Below are 13672 nucleotides of genomic sequence, written 5' to 3'. Positions count from 1 at the left end.
CCCACGAGACCAATTTAATAAATCCTATACGTGGATTCCCAAGGAATTTTGGAAATATTTACAGGAGAACAATCCTACCGTACATCACTTGAACACGAAAAATTATCAGTATTTTCCTTCATGTAAGTGTGAGTGAATTTGAAGCACAGACAAGATAAAGGATGCGTTTGGAATTGAGGTTGGGCAGCTGTAGCTTAAAAAGCTACAGCACTAAAGTGTTTGGTAAACACTAACTGCTGTAACTTTTAAACTATGTTGATATGATTTTTCACTTGTATAATATAAAATTTATTATATCTTTAATAATTTTATCAAAATTATTATTTAAAATTTATATTTATTATATATTATTATAATTTTTTTTTCACAGTAACTATAGCTTAAAAGGTACAGCATCTCAATTCCAAACGCACCCAAAATTACACCCGATTAGTATCTAAACATATGAAAATTTAATCACGAATACATACATGAAAACGCAGACGTGGGTTTTTCATCGAATCTAATTGAAGAGTTTTCCACCACACGTTAACGGGCCCATTCAATATTCATCTCTGATTTTCTTGCCGTAGAGCAAGGGTGATTGGTGATGCCAACGTGTACTGCACCACTGTCAAGCTCCTATTTTAATGTTTTCCGAAATTGATTTCAGGATCTGTTTCCCTGTTTTGGTAAGAGTAATCAAAACGTACGGTGGACGAGATTTGAACGCTCCTATAGTACGACAATCGGCGTTGATCAATCACGGAGATAGAGGTCCCTTGATTTGTCATCAATTAATATTTAATTGATGACATGAATGCATGTGCGTATCTGGAAGCAGCAAGGCGGCTGGCCGTTGCTTGCTTTTTCTGATTTACATTATATTTATGGTAAATTTTCTTTTTCTGTTTCCACCATCGTATTCGTACGTGAGATTTGATGTTAAACTCTTTTACTGATTTGCAGTTGGCTCAAATTTAATTGTAAAGTGGGAGAATAAGGTCAGTTATGGAAATTAAGTCGAGTTGAAACAATTCTCTTTTGTCAACTTGCATCGAGAAAAATAGCCATTACAGGATATTTGCTAGCTGGAAGCGAATAGCAAAAGAAATTGCGTCAAATTTAACGCTTTGATTCTTTATGTTTCTTTTAAATTAAATTTAGATTTGTGAGTTATCTGGAGAAAATGATATATTACAGTTGACTAAGTTGATTATATGACCAAGTTCTTTGTGAAAATGGAATCCTCTCTTAATCTAATACTTGATACTCTTGAATTTTTAACGATCTTATAGCATGTGTAATATAGTAATAATGTATGAATATGATTTAAATTTTTTATATTTTAAATTTATAAACCACCCATCATTTTTCGTGGAAATGAAATTCTCCAAGATCTGAGTACTCTTAAATTTCTAACAATCTTATGTCATGTGTCAAGTAGTAATAGTGTATAGATAAGATTTAATTTTTTTTTATATTTCAAATTTATTAACCACCAATCAATACGTGAATTCATATTAGAGGAGAATCTTAATTATTGGACACAATCCTAGTATTTTGATTACTATTGTACCAGTATCCGTACCAAACTAGGCTTTCATGTTGGCTTTATTTCTAAGACAAAAGTTAAGAATTCTTTAATAAAAAATGAGTTAATTGTGTTTCGAATTTATAATATAGAATTTAGAAAAATTGAAAAAAGTAAATAAACTACTATCTATTGTTTACGGTTAGGACTACTGAGATATCTAATCACTTTCTCTCCAATACCAATGGCACTCTTTATTAGTACCAAATCAAAATTAAAATGAGGCAATTATAAAATCATAACCCTAGCCTATTTCCATTTCCTTTTTCTTTTCGTATGATCTTGCTTAATAGACCCACAGTTGTAGTATTATAAATCGTTAGTATACTCGCAACTGTAGTATTATAAATCGTATTGTTACTTTTGTTGATTTGGACGAGTGATAGTTTGGTTAAAAGCTTTCAACGGTGTGGGGGTCTACAAGATACCAATTACTACACTTGCACTAAAGGAGTGTAGAAAGCCTTCGTTATATTGCCAAGCTTCACTTCAATAACCTATAATTCACTCAACTCACTAAAATTAATAATTAAGGATCAATTCAGATACTGTATTTTTTAGAGTTAGTGCATGTTTAGTATAACTTATTTAATAATTATAATTTTTTTAAATTTTTTCTATTGTTTGGACTTTTAGTATATTAAGTAAGATATTTCACTTATACTATCAAAAATTCAAATTCTAAACTTTTGATTAAAATTTTTAAATATAAAATATCTAAATTTTGTTTCTTATTTGATAATCTTATTTTGTTCTTTTCATAATATATCTTTAAAACTTTTTCCTATTAAATTAATTTTATAACTTTTAATAAAAATTTACATTAACAACTAAACAAGTTAAAAGTTTTTTAGATTTTTTTTTTGGGTAAAAACTCTACTTATATGAATTGTATTTAAAAATTTATATGAATATAGAACCCAAAAAAAAAGAAAGTCTAAAATAGTAATGTAAGCCAATACAATTATAAACAAAGTCACATGAGTATACAACCCCAAAAATAAATAAATAAATAAAGTCCAAACTTGTAACGTGAGCCAATGCGATTATAAACTTTCGGGAAAACGTGAATAACGAGGCATGCATTATGGACCTGCCGACCCGACATCGACATATGGGTAATCTTCTGAAGCCTGGTATTGGTTTTGACTTTTTACACCTAATTCATTAGGCTGATTTTTATTTAATGCATTAAATTAGTCAAAAAAGACACCAACTTCATTCATTTTTAATGGCTCTCATATTATTTGAATTAATTCGGTTACGTATAAATTTATATTAGGAACCAATCTAGTTGATTTGGTTTTCACGGAACTCATAATTGCACTTTCTCGAGGAAGATTCGATCGAGTCATCAGCTATTAGTATATTTCAATTGTTGATATAAAAAATCTTTTTGTTTTTCCTTAATTTTTCTTTCTTGATTTTTAATTTTGAGTTCAAAACTGTATTCGCCAAGTGGGCACATGTGCAGATGTCTAAAACCCGACAAAAAGAGAGAGAAAGTGAAAAAAAAAAAAAAAAGGATGATTTTTCTCCATAAGAGACGTGTGAGAAAAGAATTTCTTACGTTGACGTGCGGGAGTAAATATCATAACGTAAACTTGTGGTCATTGAAGAGAAAGTCTCGTCGTTTATATCCTTCTAAATTTTTGTTTGTTTCCACCTCCTAATAACTTAGCCAATGATTATTATAAAGTCCTTTTTGATAAAATTATTCTTTTGATATTATGTGAGAGTAAAAAAAAAAGTCTAATTGTAATATTGTACTGTATAAAAACAAACTCCTTATAGGATTTGGATTAAACTACGCTTAATCTTAATAAAGGCAATTAAAAGTATTAACGATAGGAGAGTGAGTTAGTAAGTGATGATTTTGGTGAAAGAAAGCACCAAGTGATTGGACCAGTAAGTATTTAGAAAGATGATTAAAAGGCCGACATGGAATCGCGTCGGATATGGGTGGTCACGTGAAGGCGAGCCCAAGTTGATGGAAGCAAGCGCCATGGCCATGGCCGGATTCTTTGACTTGACCACCTTATTTATTTATTTATTTTTAATTAAAGAAACAAAACAAGCCCTGAACCCTTGGGAAAACAAGATGCATTTCAAACCCCATAAGAAAGAAAGAATCAAATGAATCGAGAATGTTTTTATATCTCACGTGACCATGTCACCCTCTTTTCTTTTATATAAAGTATCCATTTTAGATACCTGATTTTCTTTTTTACATTTTCCCTTTTTCCACCGGTAAAATGTAAACACGTAAACTGTAAAATTTTATTTGAGAGCCCCTAAAATTCAAACAAAGGATCATGGAGGCCGCCCATCGAAAATTTGTGTGGATTTTTTATGCATTGAAAAGAAAGATTTGTTTTGGTGACGTAAATGTTTAATGAAAATTCAAGCAAATAATGATGGAATTGGAATACCAACCTGTTTTAATATTTTGATGCGGATAAGACCCGGATTTGAAGTTTCATTCTATGCATAATGATAAAAATAATCACCAAAAAAAAAAAAATAGTCCGAATGAAATGATAATTGCATGGAAACTTTGGTGGTTTAAAAGGAATATCTTAGATATTTTGTATAATCTATTATTCTTTTTTGTAAAGAAAAATATTATTTCATTCTACCCATGTCTAGTTTGAACCAGTATTTTAGTTTGAGGGATGTCAAAATTAAAAACAAAAATTTGATTAGGTTGTAACATAAAATCCATAAAATTGAAAAGTCCAACAGTCTCTATTGGATAAATTATAAAATTTATTAGGTTATAATAAAATGATATAAAAAATAAAGGGCCCAACTGTGAAATTCATATAAAATGAGTAAATTTTCAATTTAATTTTTTATTTTTCCGAATTTTTTATTTTTTTTTTAAATTCTGATAACACTGTAACCATTCAAAATAACAACAACAACAACAAAAACAAAAAGAATTCAACAAATTACTAATTTCACATTGACAAACAACAAGATTGTAGCGTAGAAGAAATGAGAGACTTATTAAAATCTTCAATAAAGTTATCCTAATGGGCCGATTTAGGACCAGAACTAGAAGGAGTCTAAATTTCAGTATGCCGCTAAATTTCCATTTTTTTCTTTTATTTGTAATTTTTGGCATGATCATTGATCTAGGCATTAAGTGCCGTATCTTGCAGCACTCTGCAGAAGACTTTGTCCTGTAGCCTTTATTACATCTGAAATTGGGTTATTTCACGTTTCAGAAAAAAAAAAAGGAAAAAAAAAAAACTTCCAAAAACAAGTAAAATGTTGGGAAAAAATGTGCAGAGAAGACCTGCTTCAAAATTGCAGGCATATTATCAGTACAATGGTCCTGGGCTCCTGGCACAATCACTTTGTTGATTTTGATTTTCTTCTAATGGCAAAATAACAACTTGTCTTAAAGAGACACTTCAATTAGAAAAATTAACCTAAAATTTATTTAAATCCTATCAAACAATAACCGACGGGCAAATGGGTTTGAGTTAAGGCCCATAGGTCATAACCCATTTGTTCAAATTAGTGTCAGCACTCCGTTCAAGTCAAGCCTGGACCTGGTCCGGTCCTTTCTGCAAGCCGGTGAACTTTATATCTGTCCACTCTGACGATCAGGAAAAAGCCCTTCAGAAAAAAAAAAAAATCAGCCATTCATCTTTAGTAAATTTACTTACAGAACAGCTTTTCTGACAGGAGTAGATACTGAAAAGTGATAAAGCAATGTTAATGTTCCCCAGATTGGGGTTGAAATTGGTTGTCTCGTTAATTCTGATTTTCAGTATTTGGTTAAAAGCTTGCTCATGTTATTTTAGCCCGGATGCTTTTAAATACATCGCAAATTTAGAAAATTTTCCTTTATTTTATTACTCACCCATTCGATTTACAACAATGCTCTAGGTTCCTCTACGTTTGTTGGTATTGTTTTCCCATCGGATTGTTGTATCTTTGATGAAAAATGCTTCAAAGAAAACAAAATAGTTTCTGTTTCATACAATATAATATATTGATAAGGCAAAAAAAAAAAAAAAAAAAGAGACGACAGCAAACAGGAAAGTGCAACAGGAACGGGAAGGAAATCTTCAGCGGTCAAAGGAAATCAGTAAGCTTCAGTGTACTTTCTCCGCATTTATTTCTCATCGACGACCTTTATTTATTTTGAAGCAAAGTCTGTTTGATAATCTTTGACTCTTCCTGCACTATAGGCAACCTTCCGACATCCCATGTTATTTTTCCAAATAATAATGATAATAATTTAGTGGCCTAGCTAATTGTTGAGGACACCCCTGCAGAGATTTTGTACCTTGTTAATTGTTGAGCATTGAAAGGATTACTTTCTTCTTCAAAAAAAAAAAAAAGGGGTAGCCTGGCTATAGGACTTGTTTTGAGTACAAATTGCAGTGTTTTAATTTAATTTCTCAACCTAGCTAACTAAACGATGAAGGGAAGCTATTTTTTGATTGCCAAACAGGAGCTCACCTGAATTATTATTATTTGTTCCTAAATTTGGTGATGCAATGTGAATATATGATTAGGATTAAGTAATATGAGATTTGTGATGATTTTTACAAGTTGAGATTAATAATTATTGAGTAAAAATATAAACGTATGTAATTAAATTTCAACTATATATTGTTATAAGTACGCATATGACACAAGATCTTTAAATTATTAACATATTTTAGATCAAAACTGAATCTAAATTTATAAATTTAAGGATATGAATTAAAAATTGGGAAGATCTACATTGAATTCAAAATATTAACACATTTTAGATCTAAATTGAATCCACATTTTAGATGTAAAGGTAGTTGAATAATAAAGTCATAGGTGAACACATAAACATAAGGTGAAGATAAAGAATAAAATAAATCAATTGCTGGATGCCAACATGTAAATTAATTTTTTAATCAATCAGTACAAAAATTTCTTCGTAATCATTGGGCGGATAGTTTTGGCATAATAACATATAACACCATCAAAATTCAGTCTAAAGTAATCAGCTGCGTGAAAAGGCGTTTTCCTTTTTCCTGTAGCTCAACATTCGAAGCCAATGTCTCTATGCCTTTGGCTTTCATATGCTTTTGGAAAGTTCCTCCTGTTTAATATAATTTAATAATACACTAGGGTGCGTATAATTCATGGTTTTATTATAAGAGAATTGATTATCAATTTGTATGTGGGTATCTTAATAATCTCAGGCACATGGTAACATTCCTTACTTTCATGCTTTCAGATTTTGTTTTCTATGCTGTCTTAGTGAAGAAAAATAATATAGACCATCGATGCCGGAGAATTCCTTATTTATATGATTCCAAAACAAGCTCAAAAAAATATCTTTAGCTTTCATGTCCTCTAGTCCTTGTATCTCAAGTTTAGGAATCCTCCTCAAAATTCTCACAGAGAGGAATATTAAAACTTTCACAGCTTAACTTATATGATTCTCCTTATATGCTTCCCTCGGATTCTTCTTATGCTCTTCTCTAGCTTCATGCATTTCGAAATCCTGAGAATGATTATAAAATAATATACTCATATAGTATACAAACGAAAGGGGGAAAAAAAAAAAAAAAGTGAGTCAGCTTTTCTCTGGCTCTCAGCTGCAGTCCCCTTTTTTTCATTTTGAACAGTGAAAATTAGGTAACATGCATGTGCATGCATGGAAACCATTGCGAGAAACAACACTACGGAACTTTTTTCTGACTTTATGAAAACTCGGTTGGTGAGAAAATTAGACATGTGGTGGCCTTACCATTATAGGAAGAACAAATGAATCAGTTAATTAATTAACTCTTGAGTTTTGTGGTTTTATGTGGGTGTACTTGTTATGAGAATGTTAAAGTGCTAATGAAAAAGTTTGCATATTTACATATATGGTCATGATTATGGCACAATTGTACATATTTTAAACATCAGAATGCTCTTACGGGCCAAAACTTTTTACTAGTAGTGATAACATGGTAAGCGGATGGGGATTCATATAATATGTATGTGTGTGAGTGAGACAGAGAAAACATTGGCGAACTGCTGCAGCAGGGGGAAAGAAAGGGGACCCCTTTCTGATTGATTAGTCTATTTGTGGTGGGGTTGGGATTGGACGGGGAGACAAGTCATCAAACAAGGAAACGAAAAAAAAAAAAAAGTAAATCACGTGTAAGCTGCAGGAAGGTCCCATGTGTACAAAAGAGGAATACAAGATATTCCATGCATATACATATGGACCTGTTCCAAGGATTGATTTGCATGTGTCCTTCACATGTAGAAATGTGTATATAAATCCTATAGCTTGTATTGTTGTCCCTCTTTTCAAATATCCTATATATGATTATCCAAAATGATCCTGGATAAGATATATAATACAAATAACTTTGTAGAACTAGAGAACGTTGAGAACTTTATATTCATTTATTAGAGATCAGATTACTGGGAAGATGGAAGCAGAACGAAATTGTGATAACATTTCATGATCAGCAAGCAAACTCATGGTTTCTAGTTTTGAATGAAGCTTGGTATGAAATTTTAAGTAACTGAAAGTAAAAAGTTTGGAGTTCAAATCTTGTTCATATAGATGAAGAAATTTAAGAAAAAAATTGGATAACTTAAAAAAATAATAATTAGAAGAATAATGATACAGCCACAAACTCTTGTACAAATTTATTTTGTACAAACTGATGTGGCATTAATTCATTGGTTGAATGAAAATATAAAATAATAAAAACAAATCATGTGAGCCAAGTGATATGTAATTCAATCAATGTTATCATGTCACATCAGTTTGTACAAAATAAGTTTGTACAAGAGTTTGTGGCTATATCATTACTCTAATTAGAAAGCCCTAGCTTCTAGGGTCAGTGTTACAAATAATTATTAATACATGCCGTGATAGAAATGAAGATTTCAACGAATTATTCTTCCATTGTCTTGGATAATGACCGTCCATTTGTCTTATGGAAGCATGAATGTAGAGATTTTGGCTTTCATATATGAGTCATTTGCGGGTCCCTTACTCTCATTTCTTTGTCGCCATGAATTATCATATATATTCTGTAGTGATTTCAATACCCCACCGAGACGGAAAACTTTAGTTATAAGGTTTAAAACATTAGAGAAATGGGCATAAAGATGATCTGTTCATGATATAATAGATGATGGCCCGTGAGTAGAGTGAGCCAAAAAGCTCAACTGCCTTCAAGGTTCAATCCCCACTACTCAATACATGACAAAATTCCAACGCCCACATATAGACAACTCAATGGCCGGCTATTTCACATGCAACCAAAAATCCAACAGAACTCTCTCCCACCAACAACACCCATCTTAAGTCTCTAACTTATATTTCCTTTCAATCTCTCTCATCTGAGCAGATTTCAGAAAAAGAAAAGGGCATGTAATAAAATGCATTGATGAAGAGGGATTAGACCCTTTTGTAGCCATGAAAAAAGGTTGTTGAATCGCTCTCTCCTTCTATCTTTTGACAACTGAAAAAGGCTGATTTGGTTCAAAGAATTGAAGGGTCTTTTAATCTTTTTTTGCCTAATATGACTCCAACTAAGTTTTTGTATCGGGATTCTAGTCTACGCTTTGATCTGTCCCTTTTTCCCCTTCTGAGCATTACCAAATAAAATCCTGAGATAAAAGCTGAACTGTCAATTTCCTGTGATTCATTTGCAGAATTCTCCAAAACTCTAGTCGCTTAGTTTTGTTTCATGCTTTCTCCTCTACTTGGATCGTTTCCCAGTGACCAAGGTACCCACTACTAGTCTGGTCTCTGTCTCTCTTTCTGCCATATTACTTTTTCCTTTCTGTTCTTTTGTCATTTTTCAACTCCGTCTCCCCATGATGCAATTTACTGAGACCCCACCACCACCCTTGCATCAAATCTCTTCATTTTCAAACTTCACCATGAACAAAAACCAAATTCACAGGACTCGCCCATGGCCTGGTTTCCCTTCTTCAAAATCTTTTGCAAGCTTTGGTGATGCCAATTGCATGGAACAGCTTTTAGTTCACTGTGCAAACGCTATAGAGAGCAACGACGCCACTCTAGCTCAGCAAATCCTTTGGGTGCTAAACAACATTGCACCACCAGATGGCGACTCAAATCAGCGCCTAACATGCGCCTTTCTCCGCGCTCTCATAACTCGAGCAGCAAAGAGTGGCACTTGCAAAATGCTCGCAGCCATGGCAAACGCTCACTGCAACCTTGTTGTACACAACCACAAATTCTCAGTCATTGAGCTCGCTAGCTTTGTAGACTTAACCCCATGGCACCGGTTCGGTTTCACCGCTGCAAATGCAGCAATATTAGAAGCTGTCGATGGGTGTTCCGTCGTACATATTGTTGATTTGAGCCTGACACACTGCATGCAAATTCCTACACTTATCGATGCTATTGCTAATCGGTTCGAGGGACCACCACGACTGAAGCTTACAGTAGCTGGTGCCACTGAAGATGTACCTCCAATGCTTGATCTTTCGTACGAAGAGTTGGGCACAAAGTTGGTTAATTTCGCTAGGTCAAGAAATGTAATGCTGGAATTTAGAGTGATTCCCTCAAGTTATGCTGATGGGTTTGCTTCTTTGATCGAGCAAATGAGAGTGCAACAATTAGTGTACGCAGAAAGTGGTGAGGCCCTTGTTATAAACTGTCACATGATGCTTCACTATATACCAGAAGAAACCCTCAATCCTAGCACAACTTTCAGTTCATTAAATCCTTACTCTTTAGAGTACTATTCCTCTACTTCAATATCTCTTCGCAGCATGTTTCTTAAAGCGATTAGGAGTTTAGAGCCAACAATTGTTGTATTAGTTGATGAAGATGCAGATTTGACAGCCAATAATTTGGTGTGTAGATTAAGATCTGCATTCAACTATTTGTGGATACCTTATGACTTAGTTGACACATTTCTACCGAGAGGAAGCAAGCAAAGGGAGTGGTATGAGGCTGCTGTTTGTTGGAAAGTTGAAAATGTGATAGCACATGAAGGTTTGCAGAGAGTTGAGAGGCTTGAGCCCAAGAGCCGGTGGGTGCAGCGCATGAGAAATGCGAATTTCCGGGGAATCACTTTTGGTGAAGAAGCAGTTTCAGAACTGAAAACAATGCTTGATGAGCACGCAGCTGGCTGGGGATTAAAGAAGGAAGAAGATGATCTCGTACTTACATGGAAAGGACACAATGCTGTTTTTGCTTCTGCTTGGGTTCCTGCTGCTTGAATCGTTTTTTAAACGGCTTAATGCATGTACCTTATTTTTTCTCTTTTGTAGTTTCTAATCAATTCCTCTTTTACTCCTACGCACTTTGTTAGCAGTAGTGTAGTTGAGTACCGATCGTGTGAGGGCTAAGTCAAATTATCAATGTTAATCAAGAAGTTCAGCTCCCGTCTCTTTCGGTGCATGCCTTTCATGTATTTGACTTGATCTAGCAGAAAGTATAAGCGGCAGACGATCTGTTGCCGCAAATACAACTCAATTTAAGACCGAATTGCTTATGTGAAGAAACAGTCTCAATTTTATCGTTTCTTCTCCTAGACTCTAGTTAGGCATCGACATACTAGCTGATGTGCTATTAAGCAACAATATCTCTACAACTCTTATCAATCTCCATCATTCATTTTTCACGTGTATGTATCTGTCAAATATAATAATATCTCAATGATCATGAAAGTGTTTTGCGTTTGCGGCCGACTTAGTATAATAGGGTATATTGGTTGTTGTTTAGTGAAATATACTTCTCAACCACAGCCAAAACACGAAGAAAATTAAAAGAAAACAAAAAATTCTCTCAACGATTTTGTTTTGCAAAAGAGAAGGGAGAGTCATTGTTTATTAACTATTCTTCACTCTTATGTGGCTGCAAAGCTCTTAGTTGTCCAGAGCATGTAGCGAATGAAGAGGAAATACAACCATGCTGTCTTGACATTGTTTTACGTGAATTTTTTTAAAAGTTGTTGAGAAACCACCACTGTTTTGACTTTGAAATCTTCGGATTATTTGTTTCTACAAATTATTTACGCAATTCGCTCTTTATGTTCCTATTTATTTTCAATTTTTCATTTCACTGCTTCCAAATGATATAAATCTTAACAAAACTTATGCCATGAATCGCCATAATCTCATGTCAATCTTATTTTAATTATTTTTTTTCTTAAGTATAATCATTTGTGTGCCGACACCCGCATTTTTTATAATATGCATTTGGATTTTCACAAAGATGTTAAATATTTTTACATCCTTGTAAACTGTTAAAAAATTATTTTATAATAGTGCAATAGTATTTGACACCATTATAAAATCCAAAAACTATATTTTAAAATATGTGGGCGACTGCACTAGTAAATTGCTCGTGTATGTGTGTGTATATATTAATCACGGATGAGGCAATTTGAATGCACCAAACTACTCACTAAATGCACTTTTGAAAATAACTTTTTATAATTAAAATACCCCTCAATTAAATTACAATTATGGACATTAAAGTAAAAAAGGAAAAAAAACTTTTACTCCTTCAACCCATCTTTATATTCAACATAATTTTGTTAAACCCTAATTATATTTTCGTTAGATCCTAATCGACTAGAGTCATGATTCTTCTTCCAAGCCACATATTTTTGTTAACTGGGCACATGTGATTAGATTCAAGGTAACAAATTTGGTAGTTATGTCTTTATTTGCATTTGAAGGAAAGCTAAAATGAACATCAAATCCATTTGTAAATCATTTCTAGAAACTTTTGACATTTTTTTATATTTAATGGGGTAAAATCTCATTTAGTCCCTATATTTTGAGGTTAGTACCCGTTCAGTCCTTATATTTTTAAAAATACCTCAAAACATCTCCGACATTAAATTATTAGCACATTTCCTCTTACTTTTTGTTGCTTTTGGCTTAATTTTTACAATATTACCCTCTTACAATATTTTTTTTGGACATTAGTAAAAAGAAAAAAAATAATTATCAATTTAATCTCAAAAAATAAAATAGAAAAAAAATTAATATATGTTACTTTTTTGTAACACACTGCTGAGGAATTAATATATTAATTTTTTATTACTAATGTCCAAAAAAAAGTAATTTAATTATTTTTACAATAAATTTTTTTTGGACACATGTAAGCTTTCACAAAAATTAATATATATTATTTTTATTTTATTTTTTGGGTTAAATTGATAATTTAATTTTTTTATTAATTTTATAAAAAGAAACATTATTGTAAGAGGGTAATATTATAAAAGCAAGTAAAAAAAAATAAAAAGTAACAGCAGGGATGTCAATAATTTAAGGGTATGGATGTTTTAAGGTATTTTTTAAAATATAAAGACTAAATAGACACTAATTTTAAAATATAGGAATGAAACGAGTTTTTACCCTATTTAATGATTGAAAGATGAAATTCATTTTGATTATTGGAAATCAATTATTTCATCGCTGATAGAATCTCCAATCTTTTTGCATATTTGCCCTTCTGTTTGTTGGAAGTAATTCCATTCTTCTGTTGTGCTGGAGAAATCTAAATTTGTTTTTAAGGTTCGATTGATTCATTGCTCGGTTTGCTTGGATTCTCTTTTCGAAAAACTCAACTCGAGAATATCGCACCCATGATTACTTTACTTCCGATTACACCCACCCTTTGTCGCCTTTCATATGTGCCGTCTTATGTGCCTCGTTCCTTCTCAATTTCCAATAATTATATATTATACACGTCAATGAATTTTACGTACTTATCAAAACTAGCAGGAACTAGTTATAAGTCCACACGTGCCTAAACTAGTCTTATTCACATTTAATTGGTCATTTACAAAAACTTGCATAAATTAATCTTAGGGATGATGCTCGCCTCAAATTTCTTGGCCTATTTTTGGCCATATCTAGATCTAAAGTACTACCCAAATGTGTGAGTTCTTTATTTTTTGGATTATTTTATTTGATATCTTTGTGCATTTGCATAGATGTTGTGGTCTACGTTTCCGAAATTGTAGAAGAAAAAATATTGACAAAATTAAAATAATAAAAAAAGAAAAGAAAATGGAAGCTGTTTTTGAAATACAATTTCAGAAAATTTCGAAAAAGAAACACCATTTCAGAATTAAATCAATC

The 13672-nt window shown here is 32.4% G+C and overlaps 1 protein-coding gene across 1 annotated transcript; it reads left to right on the top strand.

Moving 5' to 3' along the window:
• The first annotated feature begins 9377 nt into the window (after nucleotides 1-9377).
• Nucleotides 9378-10953, top strand: LOC18036453 (scarecrow-like protein 32). The gene has a single exon (XM_006426000.2). The coding sequence runs from the start codon at nucleotides 9413-9415 to the stop codon at nucleotides 10790-10792; it is 1380 nt and encodes a 459-aa protein (XP_006426063.1). The 5' UTR covers nucleotides 9378-9412; the 3' UTR covers nucleotides 10793-10953.
• Nucleotides 10954-13672: the final 2719 nt, after the last annotated feature.

The sequence above is a fragment of the Citrus clementina genome, unplaced genomic scaffold (assembly GCF_000493195.1).
Source record: "Citrus clementina cultivar Clemenules unplaced genomic scaffold, Citrus_clementina_v1.0 scaffold_7, whole genome shotgun sequence".
Taxonomy (NCBI): domain Eukaryota; kingdom Viridiplantae; phylum Streptophyta; class Magnoliopsida; order Sapindales; family Rutaceae; genus Citrus; species Citrus x clementina.
This window is presented reverse-complemented; position numbering and strand designations above follow the sequence as displayed.